General features: G+C 44.0%; 1 protein-coding gene across 1 annotated transcript; it reads left to right on the top strand.

Moving 5' to 3' along the window:
* The first annotated feature begins 736 nt into the window (after positions 1-736).
* Positions 737-7,399, top strand: LOC128780899 (tripartite motif-containing protein 64-like). Its single transcript, XM_053924442.1, has 6 exons — positions 737-1,147; positions 1,710-1,805; positions 2,897-3,127; positions 4,406-4,428; positions 5,690-5,787; positions 6,906-7,399. Exons 1-6 carry the CDS (start codon positions 737-739, stop codon positions 7,397-7,399), a joined length of 1,353 nt encoding a protein of 450 aa, XP_053780417.1.
* Positions 7,400-18,195: the final 10,796 nt, after the last annotated feature.

Raw genomic sequence — 18,195 nt, 5'->3', positions numbered from 1 at the left:
AGAGGAGATAGGAGATTCTCTGGATAAGTATAGTGTTAACTGTGATATTTCACCCAACTAGCCACTTTTTATAAATGGTGAAAGAGAGATAAGACTCTTGTTAGAGGGGAGGATGATTGTGGGCTGAATCCAGAAACAGAGTGCTTGTGCAAGTATAGATGATGAGATAGAGTGAAATTAAAGTATAGAAAGTAGGCATAGTGTAAGAGAGAATATAATTAACCACAACAATAATAATGCTCAGGATTAAAGTGAAGTGGGCTAAGATCATGAAGGGTTACTCTGTAGTATGTACAATTGTATGGAACAACAATTATGTACAATAGTACATAGGTTTTTCGATGTCCTCTGCAGCTTTTTGCCTCCAAAATTCATGTAAGCTGGGATTCTGTTGGCTGTTCTCTGTTCCTCAGAAGATTGGCCAGGTGTTATAGATAGGCACAGGGAGAACTGGGTTCTGCTCCCACGTACCTCACTGCCATCTTCCTCCCTGCATTCGAGATCATTGTTTATTTTAAACAAAGAAAGATGGTGAGGACTCTCTTGTCTCATTTTTTTACTTGTATCAGGTGTAGGTTTGTACAGGAGGTAAGTTAATGGGTAGATTAGGTTCCTATTTAATAGGGAGATGGAGCTCAAGCAGACATGCCTTTATCCAAAGGCCTTTCTTTCATCATCTGGGAAAAAAAAACAATGACTCTCTCTTTCTTTCTTTCTTATTTTAATTTTCAGAAACATGGATTCAGACACCTTACCAGCCTTCCTGAATGATCTCACTTGCTCTGTCTGTATGAACTACTTCCTAGACCCTGTCACCATAGACTGTGGGCACAGCTTTTGCCGTCTCTGCCTGGACCTCTGCTGGGAGGAAGCCCAAACTCCAATGCGCTGTCCTGAGTGCAGAGGAGTATCAGAGAGGCCAGATTTGAAGACCAACATCACCCTAAGGAAGCTGGCGTCCATTGCCAGAGAGGCCAGAGCTCACAATATCAACAGCTCTGAGGGGCAGATCTGTGTGGCACACAAAGAAGCAAAGGGGCTCTTCTGCAGGGCTGAAAAGAAGCTGCTCTGTGCGTTCTGCTCTGAGTCCCCAGAGCATGCGTCTCACAGTCACAGCCCAGTACAGTGGTCTGCTGAGGAATACAGGGTAGGTGTAATGTGATAGCTCTAAGCTCCAAAATGAGAGAGAAAGGTGAGAATGATGATGTGGACGTGGATAACAATGGAGATAGTGGAGATGGTCCTGTTTCCATGTAAATTCCAAATTATAAGTGTATCTGGGCAATGCTATTAACCAACTTGAGCACTATAATCAAAGTTGTGTTGAGCCTTTACTAAAGTGACTTGCCTTCCAAATACTGTCCAAGTATGTAGAATTGGTGCAATTGTGGGTCAGGTGGCCAGCACCAGGAACACTGGCTTCTGATGCACTTTTGACTTATTTATAGTCAGGATATGTGAAAATCTGGGTGCCAGTTTCTCAAGAAATGAATGTTATCTACAGGGTACCCACAAACTCCTTATTATATGTTTCTGTCACCTCTGATATTCCAAATATTTGAATCAAATTAAATTTATGTGGAAAAAAACCAAACTTCTCCATTTTAATTCAAGGTGACTTTTCCCAACAACTGCTTTTAACCGTAAATAAGGGAATCACATTTACAATATCATCTTTTGTGTCACTAAAGCTTACACTTATTTCACAGGAGGAACTTCTAAAGAAAATGAGATCTTTATGGAACATGACTCAAGAAATAAAAAACAATCTGAAGCAGGAAGCTAGCAAAAAGCAGTCCTTAGAGGTAAGAATGAACACGTTCTGTTTATTTTTATATTTTTATCCAGGTTGAGAAAGGCTGGCTTATATTTTAGCCAAATTGAAGTCACCAGTTAAAGGATAATAGCTTCTGCCTAGAAAAAGGCAGTGGTTTTTAGTGTCATATCAGTAATCACAGATGTACTGGCCAAAAAAATACATAATCAGCCAATAGGAGCTACTGCAAAGAATATGAATACAGTTGACTCTTGAACAAAACAGGGGGCTGGCAGTTTATTATCCACACACAACTTTTAACTCTCCCAGAATTTCTTAATTCTTTCTTGTCAACAAGACATTTTTGCCAGTACCCATCAATACCAAATTTCAAGGACGTTCAAGTCTTTTATAGAACATGATATAAGTTAATCCATACAGTTGGCCCTCTGAACTCATAGGTTTCCAATCTTAGATCAAAAATATCACCTTTGATACGCTATGGGATGAATCCATGGGTAGGAAATGCACAAATACAGACAGTCATCTGTGTATTTAGTGGAAAAAAAAATCAGCGTTAGTGTGCCCTCACAGTTCAAATCTGTGTTCAAGGGTCAACTGTGTATGCGGTAATCAGGGCTTGTTGGGCATTCCTAGTGCAATGTTGAAGGTTTGGTAAATCTTCCAGAAACTCAGTAAAAGACAACACCACGTTAAGTTTTAGTCCAAAAGAGAGGAGAAAAATAAAGTAGTACATAGAATAAAAAGTAGAGAATTTTAAAAAATCAGTACAATATGGTATATACTTAAATATTGTTAAATACGTAGAAAAAGCAGGCAAAAGAACAAGAGAAAAAGAAGGTAACAGAAAGGAAATTATTGGTGGAGTAAGAACCTTGAAGAAGCATGAGAGGGAGAGAGCCTGAGGTCCTTTGGTGGGCTTGATTTAACAGGAAAAAAGACCAGGAACATAGGGTCAGGATAGACAGAAGGACTGACAAATACTCAAGACACTTGGAGGTGTGAAGCAGAAAAGTTCATCAAGTACTTTTTTGATGAGTGTGAGGAAATATTTAAAGTTTGAAGTGTTCTGCTGAGAGAGTGGGTATAGGTAATCCCTTTGATGCACTATCTGTGCAGGACTGCGTGGCCCTTAGGAGGGATATGATCAAAGCTGAATATCAGAAGATGCATCTTTTTCTCAATGAGGAGGAGCAACTCCATCTGAACACAATGGAGAGAGAGGCAAGGGAGATCTTCGAACAATTCGAGGAGAGCAAACTTACAATGACCCAACAGAAAGAAAGCCTGAAAGGCATGTTGACAGAGCTGACTGACATGTGCCACAAGCCTAACGTGGAGCTGCTCCAGGTGAGAAGGGAGGGTCGATCCTCAGAGACAGAAATCCTTTTCTGGGCAATGTCGCCCTAATATTGAGATGTTGCCTGCGTATACAATACTGTTACCCTCAGCTAAGCAATAATGCTCCTTGACTCCCATGATCAAGTCTGTCCATTCAGTCACTAATTTCCTCATATCCTGATAATAACAATTTCAGTGTAATCCAAAGTACTATCTACTCAGAGATTGTTCAAAATCAGTCAGTCTCTGACCAGGAACATTAACTTTGCTGCGGTAATTCTCTATTAATGTTCCCCTAGTCCACTGTCATGCTCTGTTATCCCCACAAAAACAACTTACTAAAGGCATTGAGGTTTTGCCCCTTGCCTAGGCAAGATTTATAGAATGTGGCAGTCAATGTTAATGCTCTCTCTACTTTTCATATGATTTGCTGTTTTCCTTTAATTGTTATCAAAAATGGTCAGATCTTTCCTTGGGAATAAGATGGGGCAAATGAGTGACATTAGAAACCTAGAAATTGTTGCATCCCTTCACTTCTCTGCCTGAACTCCATCCTCCCTCAGTGTACCCTCAGGAAATTCAGCATGATTTAGTGTAAGTTCTGTTATTAAGACAGCCTCTGGCCCTGGATGTGTAGCTCAGTGGATTGAGTGTGGGCCTGCAAACAAAGGGTTGCCAGTTTGATTCCCAGTCAGGGCACATGCCTGGGTTGTGGGCCAGGTCTCCAGTAGGGGGCACTCGAGAGGCAACCACACATTGATGTTTTTCTCCCTCCCTCTCTCCTTCCCTTCCCCTCACTCTCTCTCTAAAAGGAAAGAAAGAAAGAAAGAAAGAAAGAAAGAAAGAAAGAAGAGAGAGAGAGAGAGAGAGAGAGAGAGAGAGAGAGAGAGAGAGAGAGAAAGAAAGAAAGAAAGAAAGAAAGAAAGAAAGAAAGAAAAGAAAGAAAGAAAGAAAGAAGGAAGGAAGGAAGGAAAGAAGGAAGGAAGGAAGGAGGGAAGGAAGGAAGGAAAGAAAGAAAGAAAGAAAGAAAGAAAGAAAGAAAGAAAGAAAGAAAGAAAGAAAGAAAGAAAGAAAGAAAGAAGGAAGGAAGGAAAGAGAGAAAGAAAGAAAGAAAGAAGGAAAGAGGGAAAGAAAGAAAGAAAAGAATGAAAGCCTCTGATTGTTCCTTAAAGAAGAATAGGATAAAATACGTTACTAAAACAAACTCTGAAAACTATTAAAAAATACTAGAAATGGCATAAAAGCCAGAACTCACATGTTTACCTTCTTTTTTTGTTTGTTTTGCAGGATTTGGGAAATATATTGGAAAGGTGAGTTTACAATGATGATTTCTATGAAGTCATTGTTTTCTTGATGAAGTGGGTGTACATTTTTTGAGCTATAAACCTAGTCCCCAGTGGCTATTTTCCATTTTGTTTCAAAAAATAACAAAGCCCTGAAGCACTATGGTCTCAGAAGTTTCTTCCTTATGTGTCTGCATTCAAACATACCTAAAAACCATGTGACCTTCTGGGCTTTGTTCCAGCCACTCACCCCACCATCCTCTCCAGACATCACAAAAAACGTTTCTAAGGGATTTTTGTAAGGTATTATAGAGATGGAAGGGGAAAGGAAGGGAAGAGGGAGCTTTCCTATGAGTGGGATAGGAGAGGGTCATTGCTTTTGTTCGCAGGACTAGCAATGACTCAGCCTGTTCTATCACTGCGTGTCCCCCCTTGTAGGTAGCACTTCAGGGGGCAGTGACCTCCTGGTGCCCTCAGGAAGTGTGGCCTTCAGGAGCAGGGCTGCCAGGCTAGTTTTTTTCCCTTTCTTGGCCAAAAAAAAAAGAGCAAAGCTGTCTGGCTCTGTAGATTCTTCCCTTTTGGACACTGAATGTTTGGTCGGTGACTACTGCATTTTCCGTGTATAATGCACTTCCATGTATAGTGCGTGCCCATGTTTTTGGCCCGTACTTTCAGGAAAAAAATCTTTCATTTTAATATTTTAAAATCAATAATTTATTTATTTATATTTAGAAACAGAACAGATTATCATTTTCCAGGGTATTATTTGGCATACGGCTATTGTTATTGCTTTCCAGAGTTACACTTTTAATGCATAAGCATAAATAAAAGAATTAAAAACATTTATATAGACATAGAATTAGTACTATCCATGTATAACGCACACCCTTCCTTTTCCCTCAATTATTTGGGCAAAAACATGTGCTTTTTACACGACAAAACATGGTACTTGCAGACTCAAGTCCCACAGGCTTTTCCTGACTTTTCTGCTCTGTGAAGATAGCCAGGAGTCTTGCATTCCCTGAGGTGGAGTAGAGGGAGGAAATGATTCTCAGTGTCAGAAATGGAACAATGTCTGAAAACCATGGGAAAGTTGAAATTTGATATAATTTAAATTTATTACAAAAGTAACATTTCTTATATGCCCAAGGGGTAAAATACAATGTATACCCAGTTAACTCAGAATGGGAGGACTCTGGCGAAATATCTGGGATTAAAAGCTGTGATTTTTGTAATGATTGTATGATTAACCTTTGGCCCTAAATCCCTCTGCTGTTATTCTTTACAGAACTGAATCGGTGCAGATACAAATGCCTGAGCCAGTGAATCCAGAGCTCACTTTATGGCACTTCACTGGAATCCTAGACATGCTGAACAACTTCAGAGGTGAGAGTCAGCCCTTTGGCATCAGGCCTCCATTTCTTCAGTGGTTCTTAAGACTGAGTCATCTATTTTAGTTACATATATTTTTCTGACATGAAGGTAGTACATGACTTCCCAAAATCGTTATCTTCCTCCTGTATAGTCATATCACAATGACCAAGGCTGAACTTTGCAATTTACAAAATATTGAAAATATGAAGCAACATATCTTTTTATATTACATTTGATGTAGACTTTGAAGAAGACTAGAAGATGAGCAGTCAGATTGGTCACCTGGTTATGAAGAGAGAGAATATTTAGTTCCCAGAGTAGCAACCAACATTGTAGTTTGTTCAATCTCACTCACTCTTGAGAGTTTACATACGGCATTGACGGCTTTTAATCTGTTGCATATTGCAAGTGCATTTATCGTGCATTGTACAAAACTATTTATTATTTATAAAATCAGATAGCCCCCCAAATAACTGAAATTGTCAAAAGCAGAATAATTTTAATGCTGTTGGATCAATTTCAAAACCACTGACAGGAGAAGGGTCTGTGATCATGGCCCCACCATGTCAGGTGCCACCTAGACGGCAGGTCTAGACCCTGAGGGCTGAAATCAGGACCAGACTGAATCTGAGGTCTAAACAGATACCGTAGAGCCACAACTTCCCCTTCAGACACTTCTAATTTATCCCTAATGAACTACTATCAAATATTTTGATTCTTGAATATATAACAGGTGCAACTTATATTCCAATAATTACCCTCAAATACAAACTTGCTATCTATTTATTAAATAATATCAAGGACAACCAACAGAAGAAAAGATTTCTAAAGTGACGAAAATGTTTTAGGTGTAACCTGAAACAAACTGTCTAGGGATTGAGATCAAATCACTGCTTTCCACAGTTGATAATCTATGCAGAGGGTTTCTGTTTTGTTTTGTTTTTTCTGTATAATTTAAAGGATTTCTGTGCTGTAGAGGTAGTGATAACTTTTGTTCTTGGTAGAGGAGTCAGTCTCCACTCCTTTTACTGTCTTTACTTTGTATTTCCTTAGAGGAGGGCAGATGAAGAGACTGTCCCAAAAGGCATGGAAATTCCATTCATTGACCTGATTTTTTGCCTCTTTTGCAGTGGATAATGTTCTGAGCGAGGAAAGCATCAGTCGCCATGTAAGACTTTCTAAGGATATTAGTGTGATATTTAGAGGGGACCGTGACAGCACATCCAGAGAGCCCCAGAGAGTGCAGAGGTTTGCGGCATGGGGAACTCACACCTTCACCTCTGGTAGACATTACTGGGAGGTGGATATGCCACACTGCTCGATGTGGGTTCTGGGAGTCTGTAAAGATTCCCTGATGAGCCATACCGATATTATTGTTGATTATGAAGAAGCATCTCTTCTAATGTCTTTGAAAGTGAATGATCATTACTGTCTCTCCACTAACTCCCCACTCTTCATTCAGTATGTGGAAAGGCCTCCGGGCAAGATTGGAGTGTTTTTGGATTATGACAATTCAACTGTGAGCTTCTATGATGTTGAAAAAAGTTCCCTCATAAGTAGTTTAGTTTCTTCCTCCTTCTCTTCCCCTCTGAAGCCTTTCCTATGTTTTGATTCTCCAAGTTAAGTTTTGACCACTTATTTGATAAAGTTCCATGTCTAAGCAAACTATTTGTATGAAATGTCCCGTGAGGCAGCAGGTTGATACCTGACTGTCTTGGAGCATATTGTAACTTAAAGAAACATCATTATCGTATGTTTATAAAATGGCATAACCACATTGAATGTATAAATGTGTTCATTAAATTTTTTAATAAAATTTGTTACAATGGAGAGCTTCCTAGAATATAGTCAATGGATCGATGGCATTTTTTTAAACTAACAGCTGTATTACGAAAAGTTATGTACCATAATATTCACCCATCACATCTCAGCTAAAATAACAGTTTTGAAAGCATGTCCTCTCTGACCGTACAGATCAGTGTAGTTCTTCTTCATCCAAACTCTCTGAGCACACTATACTATGTCGTCATACTAGACAGCAAACTTTCATCTAATTGGTAGATTCTTATTACCACCAGAGTGACAATGGTAAGAGGAGGATGTATTAGTTACTATTTCCACTATCCACTGCTGTACTAAGATGATAAATCACAATAAGGTGAATTTTCAGTTTACTCTGGGACAAGAACAATAAAAAGAAAACCCAGCAAAATACTGTACAATGGTGAAAGAAAAAGAGAGCAGGCAGCTTATGTCTGCATTTTGTTCTTCTGTCTCCCATTCCATCACTCACTCCTTCCTGTCTTCTTATCACTCTCTCTTTCCTGTCTTCCTCTCCTTCCTGTCACCCTCTCCTTCTTGTCGTCCTGTACTGCACCCACCCCAGAGCTGGTCCCTCAACATGCCATGCCTTACAGGCAAAGGCCGGCCATACAGAGTCAAGTGCGCCCCTGTTCTGGGTTGCTGCCTGCCCTGGTCTACCTGGGTGCTCCCTCCCATGGCTCACCTGGGGTCCCCACATCCCCAATCTACCTGGAGTCCCTCCCTCCCTGTCTAACCTAGAGCCCCTCTCTCCTCTAACTCACCTGTGGTCTGTCCCTCCCATGGCTCCCCTAGAGCCCCCCTCCCATCTTCCTAAGTTCTATCCCACCACTGGCTCACCTGGACAGGAGTAAGTCGTTTCTCCTGCCCCAAGTCCTCAGCTAGGGCCAAGACATCCAACTGTGCTTCTGGGGAAAGCAACTGTGCCAGAAATCTGGGGTGAATGACCTCTGCCACCTGGGACAGAAGCAAGAGGCTGTGAGTGACCTGTGAGTCAGTAGAACCAGGGCGAAAATTGGAAAAGCAAAGGTCTACTTCATCCTCTCCTACAAGAGGTTTTACAACTCCTGGTCATCAGCTACAGACACACCAAACACACCACACACAACATGCACACTGACACACACACACAGAGCTCAGGAACAAAGAACAGAGCTCTGGCGTGGGCAGGATGGAGTTGAGTGAATGGGTGGAAATGGGACAACTGTAATAGCATAATCAATAAATATATCAAAAAAAAAGAAAGAACAGAGCTCATCTCATCCACCTGGGTAGAACCCCAGTCTGGGGCTTGCGGCGCCGCCCTATAGAATCCTGTAGACCCCGGAGCTCTGAGCCAGCCCACCTTCACAACAAAGTCTTCCTGGGAAGACAGCTTGTCAATGTAGCTCAGGAGACCTGGGTCCAGGTAGGTCCCATCCTCTTCCTGCTGAGACTCCTTTCTGTCCTCTTCCGATACTCCACCTGATGGCCTCGGGGCAGAGAGGGCCAGCCTCACCAGCTTGTCCATGATGGCCATGTACCCCTTCAAGGCCCCAGGGGAGATATCCTTGGGTGCCCTGGTCTCCAGGGACTGCAGGGGTCTGCCGGGGGCCTAGGCCTTGGATACAGCCTTCCTGGGAATTCGAGCTGGGGCAGAGAGGGAAGAGGAGGGAGTGTGAGGGGTTGCAGCCTCCACCGCCCAGGCATGAGATGGTGAGGGCAGTGTAGGGGGACATTAACAAGGTGCAGCTGGGCCAGGCCCTCTGAAGCCGTGTGACTCCGGGAGGGGAGAGGTCAGAGGGGGCATCCAAAAGAGTCAATTGTGAGGACGTGCAGACCTGCCTTTTCTCCAAGGCCCACCCACTCCCAGTCCAGCCAGGTTCTTAGCAGACTTTATGTTGGGTCCTTTCACCGGGAGGTGGGACAGAAGTTATGAAAGTTGACCAGGTGCCTCTAATTGCTCAGGACAGGTGTCATTGGATGTTTTCTAATGATACAGAAGATCGTCTTCCTGATTCTGTGCCCCCTTTAAAAAAGAATCCGCCTTTCCAGATCTGTAGGTAGTTACGAGGCCTATGAGCAAACCCTTCATCTCACAGGGAAAAGGCAGGGCAAGGGATGCACCATGAGATACACAATGGGAGGAAGCAGGTCAGGTCTGAAGAACCGTTTCCACAGGGGGGAACAATTCAGACAAGTCAGGGAACCGAGCCCTACCTTGGTAGAAGTTACCTGGCTGCCCTGCCCATGTGGAACCCAAGAAAACAAGTGGCTCCCTGGACTCAGGAGAAGTGAGCTCTGGGCTGGAAGGAGTGGGGAAGCCCTGGGCTGAAGCAGTTGGGGTACCTTCCACCTTGCTCTCAGGGCTGACATTTCACTGGAGACCTGGCCACAGACTGTCACACTGGACATCTTTATGGCCAAGACCACCTGTCCCCACAGCCCCATTAGCTCTAATATAGTCAGTTCAAATCCCTTAGAAAGATACTGCGGGGTAGCCTTCAGGTGCCTGAAGAACAGGACAGAGGGCAAGGCTTTCCTGTAACCCTCCCCCACGTGCCACCACCACGACACACCCCACTGCTCCCTGCACACACCTTGAAGTGGCCTGTCTCTCCTCTAGAAAGAACCAACGTGCCTGCGGCCATCCATTCTGTACACCCAGGCACTTCCCCCAAGTCATCCTGACTCCTTCTCAGCAGCCCTCCTGTCCCACGCCCTCACCAGTTTCTACCGCCTCCCATCCTTCCCAGGTGACAGGTCCGTGGGGTCAAGGGCTCTCTCCTTCCTCTACTTCAGTCCAAACTGTTTCCCCAGTGGAACTGTCATCTTGTAATCCTAAATTTTGAGGGTCAGTGCTGTCTCTAAAACAGCGGCCCCCCAACCTGCAAGCTTACCTCCTTCTGAAGCCATCCCTGCATGCTGAGGCGCTGACCTCCACTGCCCAGGAGCCTCCACAATGAGAAAATGCAAGTCCAGGATCCAGAGAGTGACCTGCTCCAACAGATGCTCAGCATCCAGTGGAAGGAGGAGTTTGAATTTAAACAGCGGAACCTAGGACTCCAGACATTCTGCAGCAGGGGAGGGGCAGAGAGCAGGTGGCATGGTGGGGTTGTTGTGGGGAGACATTCCATGGCAGGCTCTGCAGGTGAGCGAGAACCAGAAGTCCCTTTCAAATTTTAAGTGGTAACACAATTGGTGTGTGCATCTTTAGGAAACTTATACATTGTTTTGTTTCAATTCACAGCACAAAGGCTTTACTTGATGTTCCCTTTATTTCAGTTATTGATCCATCAACCTAACTCTGGGTCCCTCAACCTGCTTCCTATCTGACTCTTGACTTACTTCAACACAGGCCACACTTCCTGAACAAAAGTCAAACATACCACCTGAAAAAATAATGGGAACTTAGGGCCACACACAACCCCGTGTTTGAAACTAGGGTTGACTTGGCAGATCCAGCCCGTTTGGTAGCGGTGTGCAATCACTCCTTCGGGCTCGGTCCCAAGGCCCAGAACCATCCAGTGCTGGCAGCTCTGCAGGCTGCAGCTGGCCCAGCCTCACCAGCAATCTCCTTTGCTCCAGTCCATAAGGGGAGGCCCTGTAGCCTATGCGGCCAGGACCAGAAATCACTACTTTTTGTTTCTCAGAGTAGTATGTTGTTCAATGTTTAATTTTGTACCTTTTGAATGATCTTCATGTGATATTTTAAACAAGCAATGTCTTTGCTTAGTTCACAGGCAAATTGTGCGAAATGGGAAAAGCAGTGACGAGTCTTTCTCCTGCCTCTTTCCCCAGCAGCACAGAACTCTTTCCCACGGGATGCCAGTGTTACTTGTGCTCCTTGAAATCTTTCCAGGTGGCCAGTTTTAGCCAATAATGGACAACCAATTGAATTTCACTTTCAGATACACAATGAATTAGTTTTTAGGATAATTGTGCCCCCTGCAGTATTTGGGACATACCTTTACTGTAAATTTATTCAATCTTCTCTAAAATGTACTTTTAACTGGCATCTTGTATTTTATCTGGGTACTCTATGAAAAAGTTAGTTATTAGGCTATTACTGACTACTTCCCCCATAAGCAAGATCACTCGGATTAAAGAGACTCAAGTGTGCATCCCGGCTCCACCACAGAACACAATTGCACACACACGTGAAACAGGCATGCTCTTTGGAGGTTAATGAGTTTGTGAGAGCTGTCACACAGCATGAACATCTAGGCTCAGTGGTGGTAAGGACAGAAGTAAGGGACAGGAAGACAGAAAATCTTCTGCGTGCATGTGTTAACAGGGATTAACCTCCAAAGGTCCTGGTTTGCCTAGGCGCACTGCACCTGAGATGGACGTGCACTGTGAAACAAAGCCTGAGTTCTACCCACCATGTCCACCCCTTTCACAGAAGCCTCATCCACCTGAGCCCCTGCTTGCCAGGCTGAGCCTGGAAGCCCTGCTCACCAGCTTCCACTTTCCTGTCTGCATCCCATATACAGCCCTGTTCTTTGGAACCTAAGCTCATTATTGCCTGTGGTTCCATCTGCACGGGAATCATGGTAGTAGCACCCCTTAAGTACCCTGTTTGATTCTTATGTTCATGTTGCACATAAATGCCAGTTTATCACTGTCAGCATGATGTGAACGAGCATTTGTGTTTTGTGTTGTGAGAGGAGATTTTTAGGTAATTGGTCAAGAGAGATGCATGGTGACAACTTGGGAGGATTGCAGCCAAACCTCTCAGGAGACAAGCTTCACTCCCTGCTGTGGCAGCAATATTCTTAGAGGTGAATGTTCCACACTTAGAACGTTCACCGAAAGACTCCAATATAACACAAATTCTGCAGTATAACGCAAAACCAGGAGGGAATAGAAGGTGAAATTGTTCCCATACTACCCGCAGTGTGAACAGAAACTGGCCCAGGCAGTCAAGTCCTGATCAACATTATAACAGCTAACTTGCAATGGAAATATCTGTGAATCGACATGTACTGAAAAACCTCCACGCACTAAAAAAACACACTGAGAAAATATCCTGTGGGGGGAAATGGGGAGAACTGTCACTGAACAACAATAAAAAAAAAAAACATGAAGGAAAAAAAATATGAAAAAAACTTCGGGGGAAAGTCAATAAAAATATTTTCTTGCAAAAAAACCCCAACTTGACCATATCCTTTTTATTTACTGACTCCCCCATATAATTTATGAAGATGTGTCTCATGTCATGGACAATAAATAATGAGAAAGTTTGCTTTACAAAGGAAAAGGGAAAAGGAAAAGAAAAATATTCTAATCCAGTTAGTGCATTTGGAAAAACTCTAGGAATTGAGTGAGGGGAAAGTATCTCTTCAAATGGGTCCCAGGCCTAAATTTCTTTGCCAGAATTCTTTTTTTCTCTCTTGCCAATATTATTCAATGACAATTCTGGAGGAAGGGTCTACTATTTTTAGAAATTATTGGCCCTGGCTGGTGTGGCTCTGTGGATTGAGTGCCAGCCTGTGAACCAAATGGTCGCTGGTTCGATTCCCAGTTAGGGTACATGCCTGGGTTGCAGGCCAAGTTCCCAACCCCCGTCCATGAGAGGCAACCACACCTTGATGTTTCTCTCCCTCTTTCTCCCTCCCTTCCCTTCTCTAAAAATAAATAAAATTAAAAAAAAAAAAAGGGAATGGGCTTTCCTAAAAAAAAAAGAAAGAAAAAGAAACCGTGGAAATGCAGTCCGAAGTGTATGAAGGCACTTGCTCCAGTGTGAGGATGTGTGCTTTAGGGAGACCTCCCCAGCACCATTTCCGGGGGGAGGGCTGTATCTAACTAAATCCATGGATGGCCCATTTGCAGTTTTAAAATCCTAAGTGCTCATTTCACATGCCATGGTCTGAAATAGGGACCACTACAAGGAGTCCTTGCTGGAGAAGCTTTGCAGGAAGCCCCTCACGCCCACCCTCCATGTTTTTCCTCCCCTGAGCAGTAGGTCGGGGGTGTGCCTCACACCAGGACTCATGAGCATGCACAATGAGCTTGCACACTGCACTGGGGGTGGGGCTCTGTCCTGCAACTGCTCCCAGAGTCCCTTGTGACCAGTAGCCTCTGGTGGGCGCATGTGTGCCAGCAGGGAGGGAAGGTCCCCAATGGCCATCCTGGCCTTCACAGGGCCTGGCATGCCGGATTCCAGAGTGGGTTATGTAAATAAGGAGGTAAAGGATTCTTGGACTCTTTCCCACTTAGGTATCACCCTGCTCCACTATTGTTCACCCTGTGGGCTATTTGTGCCCTGAGTCTTTGTTCACCCCCCGCCCCAACCCCCCACACCCCCCAGCTCACTTCCCTTGGTATTTACACCATGAAACTGGCACCAGGGGAACTCGCTGCAAGGTGGGGTGGTGGCGGGGGGCGGGGAGCGGTGCATTGCCAGGCCTACAGTTAAGTCTAATGCATGTAAGCTATTAAAGTCTTGAGGGTCATTCTGTGCCTCCTGCATTCTGAATAATACACGAGCTCCGGGGCTGTTCCATTCTTCTGAATTTGAAAATGGTCCTCCTGTTCAGCAAGAAGTAGCTCAAGTCACTGAACATGAGTGGAAGTGAGTGAAGCTTTCATGCACTTCCTGAGAGTTTTACGTGAAAGTCTCAACCAGCAATTACGTTCAAACTGCACTCTTGTTAATGAACGGAGTGACTTTGCTGACTCTAAAGGCAATGAAGTCTGCTGTCAAATCATGGACTTGCAAGCATAGAGGGGGTTTGTGCGTATTCATTGGTTGGTGGGAATCTGATATGTGTGTATTGAAATGTGTGAGTTGGTTTTGTCTGTGGATTTATTGATTAAGGAGAGGTCACGTCTGTTTTTTGGGAGAGTAGACAGGACCGAGTGTTGTATTTGGAGGGTGTTGAGAGGTAGTGCCTGTATATTCCAGGAGTTGGTGGTTAGGTGTTTGTATTTTGGGTTTGTGGGTGGGGCATGTTTACCTGTTCTTTCCCCCTCCCACCCCGTGTATTGGGGGTTTCTGTGATGGGGGTTTGGAAGGACCATCTGCATGTGCAAAAACTGTTTCTGTTCACTAGCTGGAGTGTATGATCTCTTTGTTTCGTATTTGAGGAACGTAGAAGGGTCATTATGTATTCAGGGCATGTCGTATGGTTATGTGTATTTTTTTCACTTTTTGATTTTCAGGAGCTGTGTGTGCTGGTGGATGGTGTATATGCTGGTGTTATGTGGTGTTTGCATGCTTTGGTGGGTTTGTGATTGTGTATTCTGTGAGATGGAAGAGTTAATTCTGCATGAGAATTTGGCAGTGTGGGGTTAGGTTTATGCAGGTACTGTGGCATTACATGTGTATTTGGGACATAGGGTATAGGGTGATATGTTTGCATGTCTGTATTTTACTGGGTAGTTGTGGGGTATTTGGGGCTTGTGGAGAGTTGTGTGTGTATTAGTTTGTGTGTGTGTATTCAAGGGCCATGGCGTTTGGAGGAATATTTGCTGGAGCTATGTCTTTATTTTCCACTAGGGAGCTATTAGGCTTTTATATGTGTGCAGAAGCAAGTATGTGTGTGTTTGATGGAGAGTAGGTTTCTGTGTTTTTACAGGAAAGTGGGAGAATAGTATTTACATGTGTCTGTGATGGGAGGTATGGTTATTTGTTAGTATTTGTGGATGTGACTCATTAGCTAGGAATAATTTGGTGTTTTGAGGTTGTATCATACATGGTTTTCTGGAGATATTTCTATGTGTCCTGCACATGTATAGTGGTTTGTGTATATATTTATTACCATGTGCATGAAACATCAAAGTTTGTTCATAGGGTATGAGGTTGTTAGGCTTACTCAAAGTGTATTTCTTTGGAAAATACTGGAGTGTTTGGTAGTAGGTGGTAAGAAGTGGACTGTGTGTGTTCAGGGTGAGGATAAAAGAAAGTATCTTGGCTGTTGTAAGCAATGATGCCTGTTGGAATTAGTGTTTTGGGTTTCATGGGATAAATACTCAGAAGTGGAATTTCTTGTTCCTTCATGATCTCTTGTTATAGCCTTTGTCTTAAAGTCTATTATGTCTAATATAAATATTGCTACCTCAGGTACTTTGTTTCTATTTGCATTATATAACATTTTGTCACTTTACTTTCTATATATGTCTTTCAGTCTGAGGGGTTGTCGTGTATGCAGCATATATATGAGCCTCGTTTTCTTATTCATTCAGCCAACTACGTCTTTTGAATGGCTCACTTAACCCATTTACATTTAATTATGTAATTATTGGTATATATGTAGCTCTTGCCACTTTATTATTCATATTTTTCTGCTTATTATGAAAGAAGTCCCCTTAACATTTTTCATAACACAGGTTCGGTGAGGATGAACTCCTTCAGCTTTCTCTGGTCTGGGAAACTATATCTCTCCTTTGATTCTAAGTGGTAACCTTGCTGGGTAGAGGAATCTTGATTGTAGGTCCTTGACTTCCATCATTGAGAATATTTGGTGGCAGTTTCTCCTGTTGAGAAATCAGATGCCCATCTTATGGTAGCTCCCTTTTAACTTTTTTTTTTTTTAAATCAAATAGCCTTGTGAATACTAAAACTCTTGTCCGTCTCTCCAGGTCCACCACCTGAGACCAGAGTCAAGAGGCTGAGGGAGGGACAGAGAGTGGCCGTGCAAAGGGTCTTGGGCGAGGGATAGTTTGGGATGGGCCCTGTGGGCTCACAGGCTCAGCTCTGCCATCAGCCCCACTGGGGCAGTGGTTGACACCTCTACTGGGACTGATTTCAGGACCAGTTTGCATCCCTGTGAATCAGAGGACAGTGCTGACACAGGGAGCATGGCCTCCTGGGCTTTTCAGTCCCCAGGGGGCGATGTGGGGGGCCATGCTGCCAACTGATCCCTTCGAACTTCAAAAATTAACTCAGAAGTCTCAGCTGTGGCGACAAGGGGACAGTCCAGGCCTGGCAGTGCTTTGATGGGCCTCACCAAGCCCGGCTTCCTCTAGAGGTCTTTGTGATGACAGATTCGCTCTCAGAGAAATAGCACAGTTCCTTTCAGATCACTCATTTTTCGCTCCCCAAATCTGCTTTCGCAGACTTAGAGTGGAGTGTGCAGAGAGACGGTAGGGATCCCGTTACTCCTGGTGCTGTAGATGAACAAGGGAATTAGCTTCTGCTCTGAAAACGTTTGAGCACCACCTCTGACCCTCAAGGCTACAGATGACTGGATTTCTCCACTCCCATTGGGACTGTCCCGATTACCAAAGTCCTAGAGGAGACCATTCTGCGTGGCGTGGGCCCAGCTCCCACTCAGAAAGGCCAGTGGAAAATGAGGTCCGGCACACAGGACCCATGCCCAAAGATAGGTTCTCCTGTGGGGAATCAGGCCTGCATTGTACCGAGGCCGCTTTGAGACTTGCTTTTTGCTAAAACTCTCTTACCCTGAATTGAGGCAGCAAACTTTACTGCATATCTTTCACATAACTCCCTAAAATCTATGCTAAACCTTCCAAGGATGAGTATAACCAGTTCAAACACTTTTCCCTTTACATTCACAATATCCTTCCTTTTTCATGTAATTAGCAACATCTTCTCCTTTGTTTTCTGTAAAAGGTAACCACCCAAACTGAACCTGTGCATAGTAAATGAGGACCATCCTCAATGTAATGTGCCCAGAAAAGCAATAAAAGCCTGTCAAGGCAAGGGTCAGTGCCCTCTCTCACTTAGAGAGTGGCCGTGCTGTCCCTTTTTCTCCACAGGATTTCTGTAGTCCCTGTGAATTTGTCCATTGCTGCCACAACACACGGTTTCCGAGGGCCGGGATCTGCATCAAAGTCCCCCACCGTATTAGCACTAGAGGAATAAGGGAGGACTGCACCCTCCATGTTGATTCCACCCCCAACACAAGGTGGAAGACGGCCACCCCATCATCCCCTCGCCTCCAGGGATTTTTTCACTAGTAATAATGAGAGTCACGGTAAAATCTCTTGGCACTTGGCTTTCTCCCTCCATCCTTCTAGGGTGGCTGCCTTTCTTTAATCATTTTCTAAGTCCACAACCTTGCACTTTGATTTGCAGGTAATCCATTTGTATACTGCAGCTGTCTTGAGGTCCTCAGTCCCAAATATGAATTATTTGTTTCATCTAGAAAAGTAATAAGCCCTCACGAGATCCAGGTGTATCATATTCAATTAGGAATTAATTAGGGGACATGAATCCGATATATATTCAGTCTATCTCTAACAGATTCTTACAAAAGTTTACTATTATGTCAGGGCAAAAGGACTTGTAAATTGCTTCTTGGGAGGAAAATTTCAGGGACTAGAGGAGGTGTGCAAAGCAGAGGATTGGGAAACACTGCAGGAGCTGACTTTCAGAAACAGCTAGAGGTGGCCAAGCACAGTGGTGGAGTAGGATCCAGAAAGGTATGGCTGGGGTGCGATGGAGCTGAGGGCCTGAGGGACTACAGGGCTGAGGGGCTGTGTGGCTGAGAGACAATGGGGATGACAGGCTGTGGGGCTGAAGGGCTGCGGGGCTGTGGGGCTGTGGGCAGTAGTTGGAGACGACCTCTCAGAACCATGTTCTGCCAAGGCAGGGACCAAGTCAACAAACAATGTATACTTAGCACTAGCGTTCTGAGAACTGTCTCTAAA

This window comes from Desmodus rotundus, chromosome 5 (assembly GCF_022682495.2).
Source record: "Desmodus rotundus isolate HL8 chromosome 5, HLdesRot8A.1, whole genome shotgun sequence".
Taxonomy (NCBI): Eukaryota; Metazoa; Chordata; class Mammalia; order Chiroptera; family Phyllostomidae; genus Desmodus; species Desmodus rotundus.
This window is presented reverse-complemented; position numbering and strand designations above follow the sequence as displayed.